The 24,907-nt window shown below is 41.5% G+C and overlaps 1 protein-coding gene across 7 annotated transcripts in view; it reads left to right on the plus strand.

The window, feature by feature from the left end:
• The window catches only part of tbc1d1 (TBC1 domain family member 1), a 103,728-nt gene that overhangs the window by 47,515 nt on the left and 31,306 nt on the right, over positions 1–24,907 (plus strand). For 3 of the 7 annotated variants that reach the window (XM_031895363.1, XM_004910931.2, XM_004910932.4), the window contains 12 exons: positions 3,218–3,757; positions 5,079–5,168; positions 5,926–6,030; positions 7,179–7,311; positions 8,277–8,368; positions 10,486–10,596; positions 11,516–11,641; positions 12,016–12,102; positions 12,937–13,214; positions 15,846–15,995; positions 18,445–18,567; positions 19,260–19,399. In XM_031895363.1, coding sequence (XP_031751223.1) covers positions 3,218–3,757; positions 5,079–5,168; positions 5,926–6,030; positions 7,179–7,311; positions 8,277–8,368; positions 10,486–10,596; positions 11,516–11,641; positions 12,016–12,102; positions 12,937–13,214; positions 15,846–15,995; positions 18,445–18,567; positions 19,260–19,399 — 1,975 coding nt within the window. The remainder of the gene's footprint in view (positions 1–3,217; positions 3,758–5,078; positions 5,169–5,925; positions 6,031–7,178; positions 7,312–8,276; positions 8,369–10,485; positions 10,597–11,515; positions 11,642–12,015; positions 12,103–12,936; positions 13,215–15,845; positions 15,996–18,444; positions 18,568–19,259; positions 19,400–24,907) is intronic. The other 4 variants (XM_031895366.1, XM_004910933.3, XM_031895364.1 and 1 more) reach the window with 3 other exon arrangements.

The following is a 24,907-nucleotide window of genomic DNA, read 5'->3' on the forward strand; positions in this document are numbered from 1 at the left end:
GTTCATGGGAGAAAGGGAAACGTGTCCTGTGCATATTTGCTAGCTTTGAGTGTAAGCTTCCCTGCAGAGTGTCTAACCACTGGGGTGCAAGCAGTAGTAATTCGCCACATTATCATCCCTGTCAGGTGATTTGCTATTGGGAGTATCGTACTGGTCAGCCTGTGTCTCTCAGATGTTATGTGTATAATTATATGAACTGGATCCAAAATCTACAGGTATTTTGAAATAAGAATATTTGGGCTTTTTAGCGCTATATTCACATGGCACATTGAATAAATCCTCACTCTTACTCACTCTTTTTCCTTTGCTAAGAACTGGCTTCCTTTCAGAGATATTGGGAGCTTTGCCAGCTGCAGTCTCCAGCTTTTTTGAGCCCAAAAAGTCATTTATTTTTCAATAGTCAATATGGTTATTCTGTTCTTCAAAATACATGCCTATAGCATACCTCCCAACTGTCCTGATTTTCGCGGGACAGTCCCAATTTTAACAGCTCAGCCCGCAGTCCTGGATTCTTAGGGCTCTGGCACACGGAGAGATTAGTCGCCCGCGACAAAACTCCCTGTTCGCGGGCGACTAATCTCCCCGAGTTGCCTACCCCTGCCATCCCACCGGCGAACATGTAAGTCGCCGGCGGGATGGCAGACGCGGCGGCGCGATTTCGCGCAACTCGGGGAGATTAGTCGCCCGCGAACAGGGAGTTTTGCCGCGGGCGACTGATCTCCCCGTGTGCCAGAGCCCTTACTGAAAAGTCCCTCATTTCCCTTTGATCTCCTGCCCTGACTACTTAATTAAGGCTAATGTCAGACGAGGCTTCTGGTATATATTTTTGGCAAGAGGGAAAACGATTGCCGAAAATACCGCCACCCGCCTCCCTACCTGTGCCTGCATCCGAATGAATGAGATACACTCGGGTGCAGGCACATGTAGCCGAAATACGCATAAAAACGGGAGACTTTGCATTCTCTTGCGTTTTTATGTGGATATCGGCTACATGTGCCTGCACCCAAGTGTATCTTATTCATTCAGGTGCAGGCACAGGTAGGAGGCGGATGCCGATATTTTCAGCGAGCGTTTTTGCGCTTGCCGAAAATATACTCCAGACACCTCGTCTGACATTAGCCTGAGTTTGAGAAACTTTATCTTTTTTGGCAAATAGCTTTTGGTAGAGAGCCCAGAAAACTTAGCAAGCCACACCTGCACAATTGTAACTAATAAGTTAAACAGGTCTCTTGAGAGAACTAAGACTTGCAGCTTAAAAGGCAATTTCACCTTTTTTAGCTGGACCCCCAGAAATGTGTTCAAACTTTTTTAAAAATGGGAGTGGTATTTAGGGGGCATTTCTTTTTGTCCCTCTTTACCCTTTTCAAATGTTGGGAGGTATGCTATAGTAACAATCAACTCGTGTGTGTATAACTGCATATTCTAAAAACAAAGATAGACTATTATAATGCTTTTTCTCTGTTCTTCTCAAATCCTCACATGAGAAAACAAGTTGCTTTAGTATTCTTGGGTAAAGGAGCTTACAGCAGATTTAATGTAGCACTTTCTCACTGGCTTTCTAATACTGTGGCCCTGTTAGTGTCAAATCACATTACATTGTTATGGTTTTTAACCAATGTAAAACCTAGTGATGTGTCCTAGTTAATAATCTCTGAGAAAACATTGTTCTGAATAAATAGTCAATAATAATTTCATTTTCTATTCCTAATCTGATTCTATGTGACCGTGGTATGATCCCTGAATCACCCATTACTCAATGCTGGGTGCTTGAATTGAATGGAATAGGCACTGGCTTGCTGTGGTTGGGGAGCTGTGCATCTGTAGTGTGTGTGTATAACTGGTTTAACCTGCTTGGGGATCAATCAGCCGCTCAAACCCTTAATAGGCTGCTTTGTGTTGTCGCTTCTCTGACCGACTTTACTTAAATATGGATTATTGAGAACTATCGAAAAAATAATTTATATAGTGTAATTAAAGTTCATTTTGCTCAACTAACATGATAGATAAGGATTTGGAATTATTTCTTAGGGTGACAGGTCCCCTTTAAATAGGGCAGAGCTTAGTGGATGCACTAAACCTTTTGTTCTTTGCAAATATCTGCTGTTTCTGACTGTTAAAGGAACAGTAACACTCTCTACATCTGAACGATCTTTTTTAACAATTGTATCAAATTATAACAGTTTAGAGAATCTGTACCTCTCTCATCTATTACTGGGAAACAAGAGAGAATGGATTGTTATTTGAAAACTCATGGGTCTTAAGGTGGCCACACATGGGCCGATTCTAGCTGTCGATATTGGCCCGTGTATGGGCAGGAATGACGGGCCTGGAATTGAGCAGATCGCAGTCGGGTGGATCGGGGATTGCATCGGCTGATCGTTCTGCTTAGATCGAATTAAGGTCCCCATACACGGGCCGATTCTAGCTGCCGATATCGGCCCTTAGACTTAGATTCGGAAGCTAATCGGCCCATGTATGGGCACTACCGACGGGCCTGCCCGACCGATATCTGGCCTGAAATCAGGCAGATCTCGATTGGGCAGTTTAAAAAATATAGTCGGATCGGGGACCGCATGATGTGGTCCCCGGACTGACTTTTCCTATACCTGCCTGGATTCTCCCGATATTGCCCACCCGTAGGTGGGGGATATCGGGAGAAGATCCGCTCGCTTGGCGACATCGCCAAGCGAGAGGATCTTAAGGTGTATGGGCACCTTTAGCTTGCTATCGTCCATTCATAGGTGGGGATATCGAGGTGGCCAAGCGATCAAATTATAGCAGCGCTAATGGGCACAGTCAGTTCAGGGACCGCATCAACAAGCCGATGCGGTCCCCGATCCGACTAAATTTTTTAACCTGCCCAATCGATATCTGGGCGATTTCAGGCCAGATGTCGGTTGGGCATGCCCCTTGTTGCTGCCCCTACATGGGCCGATAAGCTGCTGAATCGTTCTAAGGGACCGATATCGGCAGCTACAATCGGCCTGTGTATGGCCACCTTAACAGGACAGTAGAAGATAAATTGGTGCTATGAATATGGTATATTCTGTGCTGCTTTTGGAGCTAAAATAGGCTGTAGGTATAAAATGACAAGATAAGAAAGGCTAGAGTATCCAGCAGGGATGCTGCAGTATGAATACTGTAGGAATCTTGTTCTTGTGTTTACCTCTGGAATGTTGCTTATCTACAAGTTCTAAAAACACTCTCTTCTTCACAGGTGCCGGAAATAATTGGCTCTATCCGGCATGCAGGAAAGTTGGCACGGCAGGAAGAGGTTCATTCCCAGCTTTGTGATTTGGACGATTCATTCTCCAAAAAGTTTGAAGTGCTGTTTTGTGGCCGCGTGATTGTGGCGAATAAGAAGGCACCCCCTGCTTTGATAGACGAGTGCATTGACAAGTTCAACCATGTTAGCTGTACTAAAAAGAAGGAAGGGGACTCTCCGACTCCACAGGGGGACTCTCCACCTCCACAACCGGACTCCGGCACTGGGATATCTTTCGGCGATAAACTGCGCTCAGTCTTCCAATCGGCATTTCACGATGATGACAAGAATAAGCCCATCCGCAAATCCTACTCCCAGCCAGGCCTGCGGACTAATACCTCTTTTACAAATGAATGGAAAGATGGACGCAGTAGCCTTCCTACTTCATTTGAGGAAAGCGATATAAGTTTGCATGTACAAAGGTTATGTGGGGAGGAACAGGACAGTGTGCAGCCAACAGACATGGAGGAAAACCAGACTATGCTATTCACGGTATAAGTGGCCACTTGATTTCTCCTTCTGTGGAATACAACACCACCAATACTAAACACCATAACATCTCTTACATATATTTTCTGCTATTGATTTAAATCCGCTCTTATCCCTATGTTGTTCTAAAACCTTTTCCAGTTGGTTAATACACTAACTGCTTAGTGCCATCAAAGTGTCAGAGATAAATGCAATGATTTTGATGTTGTGGCAGAATTGCACATTTGATGACATTTTACTTTTGCAAGAAGGTTAACTGAACATTTATATGGAATATGTTAATTTTTCCTATGTAGCCTGTTTAGCTCAACAAATAACACAAACCTTAGTTTTTTGTGAATAGGGAAAAAGTAAATTCTGCATAAGCCCTTTTCATTGAATGCATTGGATAATTTCCAATTAGTTAATATTTTTAGCCAAACGCTGCCTAGAACATTTCACATTGAGGCATACACCTGCTTTGCAGAACTGTTCTAGGTAATCGAGCTAAAACAATTTATCTGACTCTAGCATTACACCCAACTGATGTAATATCCGATTCCTTTACAGGCTGTTTCCTTTTGTATTGGCAATCTAAAGTATATTGGTAGTATAGCCCCTCAGAGCAGTGTACTTCTCTTTTTACCACAGATCTAAGCAGAATTGTTATTGCACAGATTATACTCATTGCATTTAACTAAGGGCAGTGTTTAGTGCTGTAGAATTTTTAAGTTGTTGTGGGAATGGCGGGGGATGATAAACACACACCCTAATAAATCTTGCAACCTTTTCAGCTTATGTACTCTGCCAAGTGCTCTGGTGAGTTTATTGTCTGCTCAATATAAACTACAGAAATAAAAAACAATCCCCCTGCGCATGTGTTATATTTCTCTTCTAATAACCCCACAAAAGGACACATATAGGGAAACTATTACTATTATTTTACTATCTAACCCTACCTTTTTATCTCTTACTGCAAGCATTGCAAATCGCTGACGTCTGCTGGAATAGGCCAATCACAGTAAATGGAATTGGTCAGACTCTCTGCATCACTGTGTTTGCAACTGCAAAAAAGTTTGGTTGATGAATGGATTTATTAAACACACACTAAAAATTTTGTATTATAATTCAGCACAAATAATCAGAAATATATGGCTGCGGATTCAAGGTGTCTGTGAGCCACCCCAACAGTATATCATATGATTAAAAGGCCTTTTGCCATTTGATCGTATGATTAAACACACACTAGAGTTACATATTCCCTTTACTGAATTATATAAAAATGATTTCCAATACATTTCCAGTGCTGTAGCATTAATATATGTGTTTGTTGTATTTCTGCCAGATTGGCCAAGCAGAGGTTTACCTGGTCAGCCCAGACACAAAGAGGATTGTGATTGAAAAGAGCTTTAAGGAGATATCATTTTGTTCTCAGGTAATGGTTATTAGACTAATCCATCCTGGTGGAGGGGGGCATTTACCAGGTGAAAATCTGTACTGTATTGGAGGGGTAGGTATTAGGGTAATGGCACACTGCAGAGAACTGCAGCCATTACAGGCTAACCTTGGCACCAATAATGCTTCAAGCATTCTGCCCACTGGTCTCTGGTGCAATATAAGGGAAGTGATCAAGTTGATTGGCCTGACTGCCAAGCAGTTGGATGTGTGACTGATTCAGTACATGAACTATAATATGATATAATAAAATGCATACTACATGATTATTACATTAAAAGCAAACTGTGTGCATGCTTTTGCATCTATGCTTGAAATGGATTTGTCTGTATGGCAACTCCTTCTCATACTATGTGCAAATACAGAAGAGTATGAACATTCTCCTCGCAACATAAGCTGTTCAATATATTATTTTGCTGGATAAAAGCATATGTTGAAGAACTATTCATGCCATTTTGTTTCTGTCCTTTTGGATTGCTGTTGACTAGTCCACACTGAAAATCCTGGGGGCACTGGCAGAAGTGTGATCCTCATTTTCCCTCAGAACAATGCTATTTGTCCATTAGTGTTGACTGAATCCTAATAATAATCAGGCTGCAGGCTAGTTTGTCAGATCACTATAATGTTGGCCACTGCGTGAGCCCTTAGTGGTGGTGTTTTGAAACTGTATGTGACAAAGCAATCAATAATAGCAGAGCTCTTGTTTTAATCACTTTATATGTTCTTCTTTTCTCCAGGGAATCCAGCATGCTGACCACTTTGGTTTTATCTGCAGGGAGCCATTGCTGAATGGAGGGTGCCATTTTGTGTGTTATGTATTTCAGTGTGCAAATGGAGCACTGGTAAGCTCTGTACATGATCTGGCCTTTTTCTCTTTATAGTGTACTACATCAGCCTAACAAGTCATTATTCTTGCCTTCAGTTTACTGAGGTATCCTAGCCAAGTCTTATCCCTGAGAGCACAGTCTCAAACATTGCACTCAATAGGTATATAAATATTTGCTGAGTTGTTTTTTTTATAGTTGCTTGTAAATTTTATATTTTGGTTTCAGTCCAGTTGAAACAAAGGAGTATGCCAAAGGAAGGACTGTAGTTTAACAATCCTCAGCCATGTTTCTTTAGATCAACATTGCCGTCATTAGCCCTTGTGGCTACACCCCTACCCTTAGGGGCAGACTTGGGGCAAATATCTCTTTGCTCTTCTAGATACTCCAGGAAGCCAACCTGAAGGCTATTTCATTTGAGATTTGGGGTAAATACTAAAGATTTCCTTTGAACAATGTCTGTTTAATCATTTAATAAACAAATTCTAATGAACTAAGAAACAGCAACAGTTTTGGGGAAAACAAAATCTGGAGATTTAAACCAGCGGCTTGTGAATAATATGTTGCTCCCCAACCCCTTGGATGTTGCTCTCGGTGCCCCCAAACCAGGGAGTTATTTTTGAATTCCTGACTTGGTGGCAAGTTTTGGTTGAATAAAAACAAGATTTACTACCAAATAAAGCCCCCAGTAAGCTGATAGTGTGCATAGAGGCCCCTAATAGCCAATCTTAGCCCTTATTTGGCACCTCCATGAACTTTTATATTTATGATGCTTGTGTTGCTCTGCAAGTCTTTTTACATTTGACACTGGCTCACGAGTAAGAAAGGTTGGGGATCCCTGATCTAATTGATAGGAACTATATAACCTAGCAGGCAGCAGATGTATGCCAGACTGTAATATGAGTGGGAGAAGGTCTAAAAAGAAAACTGAAGCCAAGGGCAGAGCTACACAGAAGGCTTTGTTGCATGTCCTCATATTGGCAGGTCACTTTCTCCAAGTTGGATGTCTGAAAATAATGTTGTCAAAGCTGCAAAGCTATTGTTCCCCTTTTTGTTTGTGTGGCAGTGGGGTGTTCCGTACCTGCATAGCAGCACCAAGCTGCAAAAAGCAAATATTACATTTATGTCATATTTTTCATCTGCTGTTTCTCCTGCTGTTGATTTAGGTGGATGAGATCATGCTGACTCTGAAGCAGGCCTTCAGTGTAGCTGCAGTGCAGCAGAACTCCAAGACTCTTCCGCAGCTCTGCGATACTTGTCCCATGCAGTGCATGCATAAACTCTGTGAGAGAATAGAAGGTATGTGTATGAGGCAGCAGAAGGGGGTCTTGCAGCAGCAGTAGCTCCACTTCTGTTTAATTCAAGGGCTGTATAAAGAATAATACAGGTATGGGATCCATTATCAGGAAATCTGTTATCCAGAAAGTTCCAAATTACTGCATGGCCACCTGTAATATAAACAAAAAAATTCACATTTTTAATTACTTAATTTTACTCTCCAGTAATAAAACAGTACCATGTACCAAGCTGCATGAATCTATATTGTGCTAAAACAATCCTATTGGGTTTATTTGGTGTTTAAATGTTTTTTTTAAAGCAGATTTAAGGTATAGTGATCCAAATTATGGAAAGATTCCTCATCCAGAAAACCCCAGGTCCCGAGCAATTCAGATATAAGATCCTCTACCTTTCCTTCTATACAGCCCTGTATGGTCCCAGTGCCTCAGTGATGATGGTTAGGCTTTATAATGAATGAATGCTAAGGTTGCACTGAATTCTTTCAGGTCTTCATTATTTATTTTTTAGAAAAACTATTTCTCTGCGAGACAACAATATAATTGTTACTTTTTATTCCTTATCTTTCTACTCATTTGCACTCTTATTCATTTTCCAGTCTCTCATTTATACTGCCTGGTTGCTAAGGTAAACAAGACCCTAGCAACCAGATAGCTGCAAAAATTCCAAACTGACGAGGTACTAAACAAAAACCTTACTGAAAAATCATAAAAAATGAAAACTGATTGCAAATTGTCTTAGACTATTAATGCTATGTAATGCTAAAAGTTTAATGATAGGTAGATAACCCCCTTTATTTATCTTTTATAAGAACCCTAGACTATTTAATAATCATTGTACCCCCTCTGTAATGAAAAAGGCCCATCAGTGTAACTGTTCCTCTGGTGTGTGCATGTGTTAGTAATTCTCCATGCTGTGTCTCCTCTGGGGCAGAACTTACAGTTGTTGCATTGTACTTTTCCTGCCAGGTCTTCCTCCTACCAAAATAAAACTTGAACTGCAGAAGCACATCACAACACTAAGCAATCAGGAGCAGGCCTCCATGTTTGAAGAAATACAGGTAAACCTGGCAATTTTTGGGCATCACTGACTGTCTCTCTATTAGATATAAGCCAAAATATCGGGTACTGACTGCTCTTCCTATGATAACACTATGTAATGTAGAGAAAATGGCTGCATAGTCATACTCCCTGTAAAACTTGTTTAATTTTGTTCCTGATTCCCCCTCCCCACACACATACATTCCTCCCATACTTTGGGCCTGAGCAGCAGCAAGTTAAGCCTTCTTTAAAGGGATTCTCTCATCAAAAACATTTTTTTAAATTTTAAGCGGTGCTTTGTAAAGGTGCCCATACACAGCCAGCGAGGCATGGCATCCAACCATTGGCCCAAGGGTTGCACAGGCAGATGCCGGGCCATATGCCTTTGTGTTGTTCCAAATGGTCAGGCCAACCAATGACTGATTGGGACAGCAGGAAGGCAAGAGGAGCAGCAGCAGCTTGGCTTTAGTTCAATCTTCAGAAAACGTTCTCAAGTTCGAATTAACCCTGCAATCATGGTAGATCGAGGATTATAGTCCTGAACGTACCCCAACCTAACCTGGCCAGTTTTACTTGTTAACATGATATGTGATGCTATCTAAGATGATGGAAGCAGCGGTTCTTTCCCATAATTCCCTGTTGAGACTTCCATAGAGAGATTTTCTATATTCAAGGCCCTGCAACTTGCAGAATATGTTAACTTCCATATGTTGCATATGATCTGGCCCATGGTCCCCCTGTAGTGCCAATGCTAATGATAAAGGATTGGTGAGTGTCATTGGTGGCAATTGTTCTCATGCAGTCCCATGAGCCCAGCAAACAGATGTTACTGGATTGCAGCTGTTATTAACCATTGAATTATCAGACATCATAACACATCTAGGTCTCTGGTTGAAAGCATTAGTGTGCCAGCATCATAGATTTGATGCTTCTGTGTTGCACTTTGATCTCTGCTGAGCTGCCTGTTTACTGGAACGCACTGAGCAGATAAAGGGACTGGCATAAAGGGTTAAAACGTCTACATTTTGCATAACAGCTGCTGTTGATTCATATACATTTATAGATTATTTTGGTATAGTGTTTCTCCTTTTATAGCCTTCCCCTTGCGCACCTGCTAATTACTTCCCCTTTCTGTTGTTTTTTTCCTGTTAGTCCTTAAAAATGTGAAAATGAACACAAACTGCTTAGGCATGTTTCATGTACAAATCACATTTCAGTAATTATAGACAGACTTTTTATATTGATATATGTCTGTATATGGACTAGAGATCATAACACAGCTAGCTTGATATGTCTGCTACTAAGTGCTAGAAGGCTGATGGTCATTCTGCTGTGTGTATGGCGATAGCAGTTAAATCACATTTTCATCTTACGATAAGTATGTTATGTATAATGTGATGAAACGGTTGTTGCACAGTAAAATACTATATACAACGGCCCCACTTAGATTTCCCAGTGTGGCGCGTTCCACAGGAGACCATATATGTCATTAAAATTAACCAATGTGATCGCAGCTGAAAAGTGGATTGATGTAACCAATTTTCTTCTTTGTTTATTCATTTAGCCCCATGTACAGTACCTAATACTTTATTTAGCAGTAATTTCAGTTAATATCTTTTATCTGTAGTGTAAGAGTAAGCATAATACAGTACATTGCAATGCTAACTTTTCTGATTTGGGGTGTTTTAGCTCCATCTAATGGAAAGATCGTATTTGTGTCCGTAACAGTTCTGACCACATGTTATAGAACAGGCAGTAAGGGTAGGGGGCACCGAATCCTATATTTTTTGGTTTGTCCAAACCCTAAATCCTTTGTAAAGATTTGGCAGAAAACGAACCGAATTTGAACCCTAATTTGCATATGCAGAATAGCTAATTGGATGGATTAAATAGAAATTCATGCTTCGCATGTGCCTAAAATACTTCCGTGTTTACATAACCAAGGATTTGGCAGAATTTTTGTTGAATCCTGGATTAGGTGCATCCCTAAGTAAGGGCAGGGAGGGTGCTCATTTTTTGTTCCCTTCATATACCAACAAATTACCTGGATGTATTTCATTTTTTAATGCTGTTGCTAGTTCCATATATCTTGTTTGTTATAAAGCATTTCAAATAATAACATTTTTTGTGGCATTAGAAAATCCGGCCACGGTCAGAGCAGCAAGAAAATGAACTAGTCATCTCTCGCCTTCGATGTCTGTATGAGGAGAAACAGAGAGACCATATCCATAACGCTGAAACAAAGCAGGTACTTGTCTATATACATACGCTTTCTTGTGCTTGCATTAGTGTGTACAGTAACAGTTGTGGCAGGCTCAACTGGATCTGCGTTATTTTGGGGTCTGCTGAAAAATAAATCCGTTAGACAACATATTTTCACCAAATTTGCAATGCTTTAGTCCATCAATATTATTTAAATTTCACTTACATTCTGTGTTATATATCACCCTTCTCCAGTAAAATATAAAGTAACTTGAGTTCTAGCATTTATGCCTCTTACAGGTTAAGTATTTGGAGCAGGGGGAAAATTGTATCTGAGCTTAGGACCGGGATGGAGCGAGCGGAGTTGTGACTATGCTGGGGCAGGGGTGGATGGAGAGAGCGGGGTTGTGACTATGCTGGGGCAGGGGTGGATGGAGAGAGAGGGGTTGTGACTATGCTGGGGCAGGGGTGAATGGATGGAGAGAGCGGGGTTGTGACTATGTTGGGGCAGGGTTGGATGGAAAGAACGGGGTTGTGACTATGCTGGGGCAGGGTTGGATGGAGAGAGCAGGGTTGTGACTATGCTGGGGCAGGGTTGGATGGAGAGAGCAGGGTTGTGACTATGCTGGGGCAGGGTTGGATGGAGAGAGCAGGGTTGTGACTATGCTGGGGCAGGGTTGGATGGAGAGAGCAGGGTTGTGACTATGCTGGGGCAGGGTTGGATGAAGGGAGGGGATTGTGACTGACATTACAGGATACTTGGACTCCCAAGAAAGAAGGTTTGGGTTGAGGATGCTATGTACTATTTATGCCCTTGAATAATCGGCTTCCTGTTCCACATTCTATTAAGTTCAGCCAAAACATGTATTACCCAACTTTGAACATTCGGCAAACTTTAATATATTAATAATTTAAAATGTATATCATATAGTCATGGGCAGTGTCCTTTCTATCACTCATTTCAGAATTCGCAAGCAGCCGAAAGCACAGCCAATGGGCTGCAGACCAGTGCATCTCGATTCAAACTTGAGTCTCTGACCAGCAAAGCAAAGAGATCTTTGACGGAATCTTTAGAAAACATTTTGTCAAGGGTAAGAATTTGTATTCTGCAATGATAGGGCTGACTGAATAAAGTAAAGGGGAAGTTTACTTAATTATCTTTTAGCATTCCATAGACAGTGCATGTATAAGTCCCTTTGCCAAAGGAACTTACAATTTAAAATCCCTACATTTAATGCACACTGGGGACAGTTTTATCAGGGACCAATACCCATGGCTGCCACTGCTGTAGATCAGTATTGCAATTTATGAAAGGTGATTGAATCATACTAAAGAATATTGATTTGTGTATAGCCTACAGGAATAATGGAATATTTGTGAGTTTGTTTTGCTTGAGCAGTTTCTCCTGTTTGCCATTTATGGAAAAATCAATAAAATGTATTACTTTTGTGTGTATGTTTCTCAGGGCAGCAGGAGTCGCAGCCTGCAGGAGAGCTCTGCCAGTGGGGATGATGACAGCTCACTATGCACTCCTCTTGATCCAAGTATTAAGGTAAGTATTATGGGAGGCTAACTTATATCATCTCATTTGTGATCTCTCCGCTGCCAGGAATTTTATTCATTTCCTCCCATGTCTTTGAGATATTTGTTTCAATCATTGCTGCTGGGAGAAGTAAATCAAACTTTTCAATATTCTGCTTCATAATCTGTCCACTAGAGGCAGTGTTAATAATTGTCAACTCTTGGCCCCATGAATAAACACATGCATTTAAATTAGTACAAGTCTTTGGTGTGTAACTCGTACCTTTGTCTTTTACAACAAATTACAGTCAAATATAGGGTATATCTGCCCTTTAAAACTGTTTTGTGAATGGGAAACATGTTGCTTGATGTCTCTTTAAACTTGCTGTGTGATCAGCCCAATAGATGCAGCACAGAGAACGCTTTAGAGATGCTGGTGGGTTCCAAGTAAAGAAGCTGAGCGTGCATGCGCATTAGGATACAAAGATGGACGTGGTGTTTTATCCCTAAATGCTGCTTTAAGTGGGAGCACAGCCGCCCCCTCAGCCTTATGCTTTTTGTCCTGAGCAGTGAGGCATGTAATCGGATTCACCATGTTTGTGCCGTTGCTAAGCCATTCTGGTGAATTGGGTTCCTGAAGGCTGTGTGCTCATAAAGGGGGGAGTTGGTGGCATGAAAGGCATGTAAAACCCCTAGTTGGTGAAAAACAAATTATACTGTAGTCTAGGGATATCCAGATTGCTGAACTTCACCTCTCAGGATCCCCTGACTACCATCATTCAAAATCCATATTATCTTCTGAATTAACTCTGACTTGCCAGGAGTTTTTCTTTCCCGTTAATTGACAAAGCTTCTTCGCCCTTAGGAGCTGTCATTATGTGAGACAGAACCGGCTGCTCCGCTTGCAATCCCCTTAAAGACTCACGGCTCCCTTGGAGATTTATCGAAGAGCTCAGATAGCTATTCCTGTGAGCATCCGGAGGAATTAGTTCAGCAGGGATTCCGCCGGCGAGCTAACACATTAAGCCATTTCCCTGTCACAGCGCAGGAATTTCCCGAGCCGGTTCAGATAACTCCATCTGTTTCACAGCGGAAGCTAATAAGGCACCACTCTGTGAGCACCGAGACGCCGCACAAAAGAAAGTGAGTATTATTTAATGCTGTAGATTGGGGAATATCTGCCTGGTTGGTTATTGGAGTGCAGGAACTGCTTCAGTATATCCTACCTGCAGCCGGCCAGCTGTTGCGCTAGAACTCCATGGGAGCCCAGAGATTGTACAAAGCTCCATTTACCTGAGGATGGGGGGAACTGCCCTAACCCTGTCCCAAGGGACAGTGGCAACCAGTGAGCAGGGTTACATTCTAGCTATAAGAATTTTTACGTTGGCCTAACCTGTGAAGCTAGTAGCTTGCAGGGATGCAGTGTGTTCATATTGTGGGTGCTTCTATATTTAATTGTGGGATTTACCAAATGAACATGAGGAAAGATTCCCAATCAGTACTGCACAGACTCTGGTTAAATTATGAACCATATCATGGCATGAGGATACTGCCCCAGAGCACGTTCCCATTAGAATATCTGGTTTATTACCCTGTTAAATAGTGTTCTATAATACGTATCTGATGGTACCCAGATTGTGCCACAAAGGGACTATCACCGAGTAAGTGGCCTCCTCTGAGGTACCGTGATACGTGGGCTTGCATGCATAACCTCAATAACGCAGTGTTCTACAGCATCAACTGTAGCATTAACTGTAGAACAGTTGTTTCTGCCAAGTTTTTCCATAGGTGTAATTCCAGTGAAATAACTAGAGCTTGATGCTGACAGTAGGGAACACATTTCTTTATATTAGAAGGTCTCTTAAATCCAGTACACAGCTGTAGCCTGCCTGGTTATTCCCCAGGATTGTTATGAAACAGCAAAAATAAAGTTGGAACACTTAAGCCCATGAGAGATATTGTAGTAATTTATGGTCCCTTGTGAAAATGTTGAACACCTTATTCTGCAAGAGCAGGCAGAGGGAACGAGCGTTACATTCCAGGGCCTGCTATAATCATAAAGAGAAGCTTTGAGCTCACTTGGCTCATAGAACTCAGCCCAAAGCACTGAAAGGTGCTAGCCATATTTACCCAACATTTGGTCCACGAGTTTACTGTTTGGGTATTATATGTTCATATTTTATGTGTGATATGTGTATAAACACACAGGACAATATGCCTTAGCAAATCTGTATCCCATGGGGGCTACAGGGAGGGAATAGGCTAGAAAGTCCCAACAGGGTTCCCTTATGGTCGCAGGAAGATGGGGCAGTGTCAGCTGGTGGTGGTTTAGCCTCTGTTTAGCCAAAGTCTGCTGCTTTTTTCTCTTGGGGCTGTCATCAGGGGCCCCATCACAATATGTAAAAGCAAGATTTGCGGCCCATGAATGGGTCAGGCTTGTGTGGGGAAGTGAGTGGCATCACGGTCAGGGTTCAACAACATAATGAGCGTAGCTGGGGTGGATCAGGGATGTAGCCATGGGGCCCCATTCTACTTGTTGCAGTGCCCTCTGCCTGTATGACTAATGGGTTAATAATTGGGGTGCTGCTGAATTAATAGTATTTTCTGTTGCAAGAAGAAATTTTGAATAAGTAGGGACCCATTTTTGCGTTCTTGAAGAATCCCAGCTTAATCCATTTTCTTGATGTGTGAGTGTGCATGCTTGTGTAGCAGAGATAACCCTGCATACCCTACATATTTGTTTCACAGTTCACCTTGAACAGACGTGTTTGTTTCCTAAATGCTTCTTTCTCTGCTACATAATATAATGTAATGCTCTCGGCTCCCCAATAGCCCTTGTGGGGGGCTAGACCCTGAGTCCTGCTGTCACTGTTATTGCTTTCTCTGGCTTTGTCGGCTGTTTTGGAACATCACTGCTTTGCTCTATTGACTTAACCTTATAAACATTGTCGATGGCTACCTTGTCAGTTGAGGTTTCTTGGTCGCTTGCATATTTGGCATCTGCTACAAGAATATTTCATCCTCTAGGGATTTGTGTCTGACACCTACAGTAACTTTGTGGTGGTATCTGGTAGTAGTGAGTGGGGTCAACCTTGGACCTGGCAGTTTGGGGTTGTAAGTAAAGGTTACCTGATTAGAAAGTCTCTATCCCCGTAACATCAGAAAAGATAAAGGTAAGATATTGACTTGAATTGCAACAGCCTAACACTGCTCACACAGGGCATTTCTGCCCCAAAATGCTGGCATACATTGCCTTAGAAGGGGTACACCAATCAAAAATGTTTTTCCTTAAGTCTAAGAAACCTTACAATATACATTGTACATATATAAATATATTTAAAGTTATGTGAATGTAATTGCTATTGAAAGCAGTATCTGTCTGGCTGCTTATATTCTCTACTCCTGACTTGGAGGAGTCAAACCAAGACCAGAAAGAAATACACAATCCCTGCTTTCTATTGTAGCTACATATGCAAATCTATCAATATAAAATAATGTTTAATGAATGTATAGCCGAACGTTGCATAGAAAGCTATCTTTTTCATCCCTTTCTAGTTTGCCATAGAGTGCATAAGGAGGCTGGCATGTTGCGGCTGGCTGGTGTTGCACATGTGTGTTTGTGTGTGTTCCCTTGCATGCAAGCACGTGTTTCTGTTTATTCCTCCTGTCATTGGATTGATTCTGTGCTATCTCTGCTTCGCACCCTCCCCTCCCTCTGTATTTCGCCACTCCCCCATTTCCACCTTGCTGGAATGCTGCTGTCTGTACTTCCAGCACTCCTCTGCCTGAGCCGGATCACAATCCAGTGCAGTCTGCAGAACCGACTGCTCCTCGTCCCGTCTCTGCAACCTCTTCCCCTGTAACTGGGAAAAAACTGAAGGTCGGTTCTGTTGGGGAAGCAGGGGCGCCACTTTCACAAAAGAGGTGAGAGGAAAAGGTTAAAAATTTAGTTATCGACGTGGATTTTTCTGACTGTGTTCACGTTAAAGGGGCAGCTCACCTGGAAAAGAAGTCTTTAGTAAGAGGCAGGTCGTGTCATTCATAGGAAAATTGCTATGAATCTCCTTGGGGGTGTGGGTAATATCTGCTGCTTGCTGGCTCTGGGCTTCATTCCAGTCTGTCTGGCTGGGGTCACTGACCCTGACAACTAGGCAACTGGAGGACTGTATCACTTACATGCAACCTGCTGCTGAACTGCATTTTCTGTACCCACTATCAGTTGTTCTCAAGGGGTTCTGGGAGTTTGTAGTCCTTCAAGGTGCACAGGTTGCATATTCTTTGCATACATTTTATATTTGCTTTATTACTAAAAGTGATCTAGCATGAATTCCATTTTCTTTGTTGCTGGGTCATTCTACCTGTGTATTGTCTAGTCTAACCACTAATTAGATGGGAGCAGCTCCCCATTGGGCAGAATATGGGCAGCCAGGTGCCCTATTTAGGGATCGGATTTGCTTGACTTACTCTCAGACAATGTGTACCCAACCGCTTTATGTTAAGGGTTAAAAGTAGTCTATGGAAATATAAGTCAGGCTGTTCCATTACTTCATTTGTGCACTACACAGTTGGGCCACATACTGATAAAATTAAACCTTTTTAGCCTAGCAGCCACCATTGATGATTCTGGGAGTTGTAGTTCTCTGCAGCAGAATGGAAGTAAGTTTGACATATTCCTGTTATGGCTGTGACGGATCAGCTTGTGGAAGTATTAATTGTAGCCAGTAAATGTAATGTTTTCATTTTTTCCTGTGAAAAGGTGGGCAGAGTTATAGGGGAAAAGTTACTTTTTTACATACTTACACTTACATCAAGTATTTCCTACATATTTTTAAATGGCAATATTTTTGTATTTACTAAATACATCTTTACAGGTTTGCCCTAGTAATTTAGATATTCATTTGTGCACTAGTCTTGAAAGGCTGATGTTATGAGAGAAAACTTTGCCCCTGTGCAGTAACCCATGGTAACTGACCTGAATTTTTGTTTTCACTGTTTTTCCTGCAGCTGAAAAAAGCTGATCACTGGTTGCTATGAGTTACTGGGCAGGTACAATTTGCCCAATGTTAATTTAAAGGGTCCCCAGGAGGGCTCTGAAGGGAGCGCTAATGTATTGTGCAGGCTTTCGTTCTCATTTAAAAGCAACTAGTTTATTGATTGCTATAGACTGCTCACGGGGCAAACTTAGGAGGCCTATTTATTATGCTGTGTTTTTTATGTGGAAGCCTGGCGATGTGCAGTGGATTTTGTCACTGTTTTTTTACACAACGTATTAAATAGGCCCCATGGTGCCTTTTATTACATGTGGGGGTTAGTGACATCAGCATCCTCAAAGTTTCAGTAAATTACATTCACAGTGCTGTAGCAATTGGAGGCTTCTGAACTAAAGTTATAATCAGTTTTTGTTTTCTTTCCTACCGCTGCCTCTTATGTCCTATAAGGTATCTGACCCGCCTGCTGTGTTAATGACAGATACTGTTTGAGGGGCCATAGATGCTCGGGCCACCTTTGTATTGTTCTTCGTGATGGTGAATAGCGCTGTGGCGCCTCATTGCTTCCTTATCTGCTGATGCACCGTGCACTGGCCAACAGGCTACATCAATCAGCTGGCCAATAATCCTAGTACCTAATATTGGTCATCAATGAGCCGGCCAATAATCATAGTACCTAATATTGGTCATCAATGAGCCAGCCAATAATCATAGTACCTAATATTGGTCATCAATGAGCCGGCCAATAATCTTAGTACCTAATATTGGTCGTTATCATCCAAGCCAGTATATATAGTATGTACTGAAAATCACACAAAACCTAGTATTTTTACGGGGTATGGGCAGCTTTGCATTTGTGCAGGGGGTCTCTGATGAATAAATTGTGGAGGTAAAGGAAAAAGAAAAGTGTTTGTAAGCCATAGGCTGATATACATGTCAGTTGAGTTAAGTGGTGTAATCTAGGGATCCATAACAAAGGTTTAGTTCTTTTACTGGAGAAAGGCAAAGAAAGTGAGACTGATGGCTGGAGAAATCATTAGTTTCTAAGGGTGAAGACACAGAGCTACTTAGTAGCAGCTACTTGTCAGGGCTACTAAGTCAGAAAATCCCCTGCCATAGACAATACTGAGAATTGCCTCTGCTAAAACACACGTAGAGACAATTATAAGTAAATGAACAGCATTGCGTATTTTAGTAGCTGCTACTAGTAGCTCTGTGTGTCTTCACCCTAATAGTTACACTAGAAAGGCTGCTGTAAGGATTAATCTGCTGTATCTTTTGACCCCACCCCCCTGGTAGGGATAGGGATGGGTATGAATGAATGAATGCTGGTAGGAATCTGCCTTGCCTTTTGCTCTTACCTTTTTCTTGCTCTGTCCGCTCAGCCTTTTCTACCGTTCTACTGCTCTTCGAAAGAAACTTCATTCCTCATCTTCTGTGCCAAACTTTCTCAAATTTCTGGCCCCTGTAGCGGAAAATAGCACCGCCGGCTTTAACAGTAGCAAAAGGTAGGTGCACATATTGTGCAGTTCTGCTACTACCATGCATGTGTCCCCTGTCCTAGTGGAACTGACAATTGGAATTGCCAGCTGTACCAATGAATGGCTGCTTTAGTCCTGTGTATTAATGTATTACTTGGAACATTCATGGAAATGTAAACACTCAAAACAAGTTCATGTAAAATTGCTCGAGTGCTCTTCTAATGAATTTGGAACAACAGCACCACCAGCTGGTCATTCTGGCTACAGCAGGCTGAAAATCAAATCTTGAGAAAAGGAACCACTTGTGAAAATCTCAAAAAAAAACAAACCAAAACACCCCAAATTCTGTAATGATTTTTTAGAGTAATTTTCAAATAAATTTTTGGGGAGTGGGATTCTATTTTGAGACTGACATTGCTACCCAGACTGTCACAGTGAACACTGCTTTGAATATTTCACATATCTATGAGGAACGTAACAGATGTTCTAGGAGTTATGACATGTTCCCTCATACCTCACCAGGTTGTTTTACAGCCCCCGGGTGTGTTTTCTTCCTGTGGTAATTATATGTTATATCTGGGATATCCAAACCATTCTTGTTGGATATTCAGCATCCCCTTATTTAAGAATGCAGATGAGATATTGCTAAACTACAATCCCCAAGTATGTGGTGCAGTGTATCAGTCTGTTTTACTCAGCTGAGCCTATTTGTCTTTCAGTGACTTTGAATGTAAGTCAATACACAGCGAAGCTGGATGTGAGAGCCCAGTAAGGACGCGCAGACATTCTTGGCGGCAACAGATCTTCTTACGTGTAGCCACCCCCCAAAAGGGCTGCGATTCCCCCAACAGATATGATGGTAAGTGCCTGTATGTCATTAATATTCCATGTTCTGGAAGCTGCATGTGAGGAGGAAAGGGTTGGTTTGGTAGGGTAATAGACCTTTCATAGTATGTGTGTGTGTGTGTATATAATATTTAATAGGACCAAGTTCCTAGTCTTACGATTCCTATCAGCACAGGGATGCTGGATGCTGGCAGGTTTCAGAACAAAGCTTTGTGCTGATCAGAATCTGGATTTTTTTTTTTACCTCTAAGCATAACAGAGGAAGAAAGAAAAATGTAAGCTGTGTTGTAAACTGACACATTTTATTGCCTTCATTGGCATCTGTGCCAAGTCCCAAAATGCACCCACATTTTCTGCTATTTAATTTTCCTTAAAGGAAAGCTTCTCCAGCAGAATCCTGCATTGAAATACATTTCTCAAAAACAGATTTTTTTTATATTTAATTTTGAAATTTCACATGGGGCTAGCCATATTCTTCATTTCCCAGGGTGCCACAGCCATGTGACCTGTGCTCTGATAAACAAAAAAACAATAGGTTACCTGAAAGCAGTTCTAATGTGTAGCGCTGGCTCCTTCTGAAAGCTCAGACTCAGGCACAGACAGATGGCGCCTACATACCAATAAGCTAAGAAAATAAATAAATTTGTTGGTTTAAGGGCTCTGGCACACGAGGAGATTTGTCGCCTGCGTTTTTTCCCCCTGGCGCTTTGGCGACAAGTCGCCACGACAATACCCACGAAGAGATTTCATGCGAGTTGAGCTCCAGGCGATCTGCTACCCATGGTACCACTCAACAGTTACCCCTCCCACATGTTTACTCAAGTCGCTCAGAAAAGGGTCTGTGTGTGATTTGAAACAGCAGGCGATTTGAAGTAGCCTCGTATGTTTTGACGCTGGCGATTTCCATTGATTTAGCATTGGCGTCTTGTCACTCATCTTGTCGCCAAATCGCTCTTTTAAAAATCGCCGGCAACAAATCTCCTCATGTGCCAGAGCCCTAAGAATAAAAGTTTAAATGGCAGTGTGAATTATTTGCTATGTAAACAGTGTAATTTAGAGATGAAAAGGTACGCCATAAAAATCATGACCGAATCACTTTAATTTTTTTTTAATCTAACCAAAAAATCTGCATGTTACTGAAACACCCCTTTATCTGGAAAACCCCAGGGCCCAAGCATTCTGGTTAATAGATCCCATACCTCCATTATCATTACACATTATGCTTCTCTAAAGGAGTAAGTAAAAAGTCACTAGTTGCTGTCTCTCTTGGCACTTTTTGCAGGCTACTCAACCAGTTTATCTACGAACAATATCCATGCACAGTTGTGCCATTTGTGGGCAAACTACATTTTCTAGAATTTCTTTATGACACATTAAAGTTTTTTTAATTGGGGGGAAACAAAACAAAAGAAAACAGAGGTTGAACACATCTTAATTATGCTAAACATTCTCCATTAGTTCCATGTGTAGAGTAACAAATCATAGAACATTAATGTAATTATGCTTAGAAACCTTTATGTCCCATACTTGCAATGGGCTTAAATGTGTATTGATTAGCTCATATCTATCCAGCTCTCTGACAGGGATAAAAGGCTAGTTGAACAAAAGACTTCACACTAAGTAAAGGTGGCCATACACTGTAAGATCCACTCGTTTGGCGAGGTCGCCAAACTAACGGATTAAGTAGGTAATATTGAGCTAATTCAAACATTTGGCCCTAGGGCCAACCAGTTGAATTTGAACGGCAGGCATAGGTGCCATTGCACCAAGGACTAAATCAAAGAGCTGATGCGGTCCCCGATCCGTGCCCATGCATGGGCAGATAAGCTACTAAATAGGTCTGCAGAGCCCGAATTGGCAGCTGAAATCTGCCGTGTCCTTGTACCCTGATCCTTTGGGGGTACAACCTATTCAGTTACCCACCAAAAATCTGAGCTGAATTATATATAAATTCCCCATATAAACATAAGGCTGTCCATTTGAAAGTTGCCTTCCACAGAGCCTCCAACATATTCTTATTTATTGCTCAACTGGCCCATGACTATATACATATAGATGTAATAGCGAGGGAGTGGCCCTTACATTGCTATACATTCATTTCATTCTGTAGTGTGGTATACTAATTGGAGAGACTGTATCTAGTAAGACCAGCCTGTCATTTCTTTTATGGAATCACAAAGCATGGCGGTACAGGTAAATAACTATACAAGCTGAATGACAGCCCCACACAAGCACAATAATCTACAGCCTCTGGGCTTCTCATTGCTTGGTTTTAAGGTCCAAAATCTGGATCAGTTAAGTACAGGTATAGGACACGTTATCCAGAATGCCGACCTGGAGTTTTTCAGATAAGGGATCTTTCCACAATATGGGTCTCCATACCCTAAGTCCACTAAAAATAATTGAAACATTCAATAAGTACAAGGCTTAGTGTTATTATTACAGAGAAAAAAATAAAGAAATAATTTGAAATATTTTGAATTATTTGATTAAAATGGAGTCTATGGGAGTTTGCCTTCCTGTAATTTGGAGCTTTCTGGATAATGGGCTTTCAGATAACATATCTCATACATGTACTGTGTACTATGTATTAAACTGAACTCTCAACTTACTAGTATATGAAATCTATTTAATATTTTACTGTAAATACATTTTCAATCCTGCCATATCCCTATCTTCCCTGTAAGGCTAATTCCCCATGGAGAGGTTAGTTGCCCACGATAAATCTCTGCTCTGGACTTAAGGTGGCCATACACGTTGCAAACCACTCGAGTGAATCTTCTCCTGAAATACCCACCTTAGGTGGGTGATATCGGATTAAATGATCCAATTAAAACAGTGGGCATAGGCTCTGTCAGAGCAAGGACCAAATCAATGAGCCGATGCAGTTTCCTATCTGACGCAAAATCAAACCTGTCCAATTTTAGGCCAGATGTCGTATGCCCCTGTATGGCCAGCTTTAAGGTTACAGTATTTGGTGAGACGAAAGAGAGGACCCTGTCGCTCCAGGCTGAAAGCTTTGAGTGCGCCCATGACTGGTCAGCCTTGGGGAGAGAGGGAGGGAATGAAGGTGAACGTGATGCCGGTGCCGGGTGATGCAAATTATGTGATGTGATTGAAAACACAATCCAATTCGGAGGAAGACTCAGCATTAAAACCAGGCAAGCCCTCTGCAAAACCCTAGGGCATCTAGTGGGTAATCTGACCCTGCACCCATGCATAGGACTGTGCAGGGATGTGTGCGGGTCATACAGGTTACAGTGCAAAACACCCAGACACCTGGACAGGGGCCCAAAATAAAGGTGTCTGGGGGAACCCGTAAGTAAGGTAACCCGACATGGGATGTAACCACTTCTTAGGCAAAGAAAACCCCCAAACCTTAATGCTTTTACAGTCACTAACAGCCTCTGAGCAGCACTGCAGCCTGGTACAATTCCTATGGCTAGAGCCACATATTGCAGATTCTCGGCCTGCATTTATCCGCTGCTGTGGTACTAGCCTAAATGCTTTCCCATTAGCAGTTTAACTCTCTGATTAGCTTATTGGTGCTGGGAACAACAGGAGTCCCATAACAAAGTACTTATCTGTGTTAAACATCTTTTTCCTGTCCAGTCAGCAGCCGAGTCCAAATCATTGTACAGTGAGCAGTAAAAAGTCACTAGTGTCACAATGTCATTACTGGAATGCATGAGTACTGGATATTCCCAAGATGAGAAGCCTAGGGAGGGCTGTGTTACACTCAGGCAGGGCACAACCATTACTGTAAAAACTAATTGGGATTGGGGGGCTCAGCATCAGGTAGGATACAGTGCCCTGATTGGCCCACCTTCTGTCCATAATAAGGGTCGCTTGGGTTTCCTTCCGTGGCATTTTTACTTACATAATCATTTCTTTACTAGAAATTCAGTAAATAAATAAACGTATGGAAATAGTATATAATTGCATAATTTTTTTCCTTATCCAACAAACTCCAGGTCCTGAGCATTCTTGATAATAGACCCCACTCCTATATATTTTTAGCATATAGGGCATACAGCGGGTTAACTTCTAGTATGATCTAGAGAGTAATATTCTGAGACCATTTATAATTGGGCTTATTTTTTTTTTTATTATTTGTATTTTTTTTTAATTTTATTTTATTTTGTTTTCAGTTCAGCAGCTTTCCAGTCTGGAATGTCAGCAGCTATTTTGTTGCTGGGGTCCAACTTACCTTAGAAACCAGGGAGTGGTTTGGATGAAAGACTTATATGAATAGGAGAGGGCCTGAATAGAAAAGAACATTACACAAAGTAACTGTAACAATAAAACTGTAGCCTCACAGAGCAATAGTTTTTTCACTGCTGGGCTCAGTGACCCCCATTTAAAAACTGCAAAGAGTTGGAAGAAGAAGGCAAATCATTCAAAAACTATAACAAATAAATAATGAAGACCAATTGAAAACTTGCTTAGAATAGGTCATAGTAAAAGTTAGCTTAAACGTGAACCACCCCTTTAATCTGTTGCTTTTGTTTTTTAATTGATTGAAATTCTGCCCTCTGCTGGAAACCTTGTGCAACACGTTACAAGAAACAGTAACTGACATTCAGGTAGCATTTTCAATGTATTTTATAGAGAAAGGCGGAAGAGCGAGATAATTTACTTATAAAACACAAAACTGAAGACCAATATCAATGTCTGTCTGCGCCCAACTTTTTCCATGCATCGGACAGATTATTTGACTTATCACATATCTGGGGGCTACAGTATTTTCAAATGGAGATGTCTTGCAGAGTGTCCTTTTGGGTTGACCCCCTGCAGTAGTCCTATGTCCCAGTTCTAATGGGTAGGTATATTCTAATCCTCCCAGTTGCAGTGTCGGGGAGTACTAATGAGGGAATGGCAAGTTGTATCGGTATGCAAAAGTTTAAAGCAATTATCAACTATTTTTGATGCCAAATCTTTTCTGTTGATGGGGAAAAAGTAATTTTGAGACCTTCAAATATAAATCAGTGAGACAAAAACTGAAGTAAATGTGTTTATATCCCAGGTGAACTGTGCTTTATAAATGTAAGTTCCACTAGGTGGCACTGCTGTACACCAAAAAAAGCACCCATTGCAAGCATATTCTTTTAAGTATAATTACACTCACCAACCACTTGTTGCAGTGCTGCTGTTTCAACACATGCTATAATTCCCCTTGTAAATAATATCCATTCTGAAACTGGTATGTGCTCTGGGGCACTCCAGTGAAGAGTTAATGGGCTGTAATTCCTGCATAGTCACAGTCCGGTTACTCTTTGCCCATAGGTCGTACTCCCCGTAAGGATGTTTTATTGCACCTTGTTACCAACAAAGATAGTGTGAATTGGCATAAATTCCCTAAAGAACAGAAAAGGCCTGTTATATATCTTGGTGTTCAAAGTGGTAATTGCTAAAGAAATAGTTGGAATGATCATTTCTCACCCCCAAATAGATTCCTTATGTGGCATGACCTTCCCATTTCACAGTTTATCCTGTCCAGCAATGTACCCAGTTCCGTGTT

Source organism: Xenopus tropicalis, chromosome 1 (assembly GCF_000004195.4).
Source record: "Xenopus tropicalis strain Nigerian chromosome 1, UCB_Xtro_10.0, whole genome shotgun sequence".
In the NCBI taxonomy this organism is placed as follows: Eukaryota; Metazoa; Chordata; class Amphibia; order Anura; family Pipidae; genus Xenopus; species Xenopus tropicalis.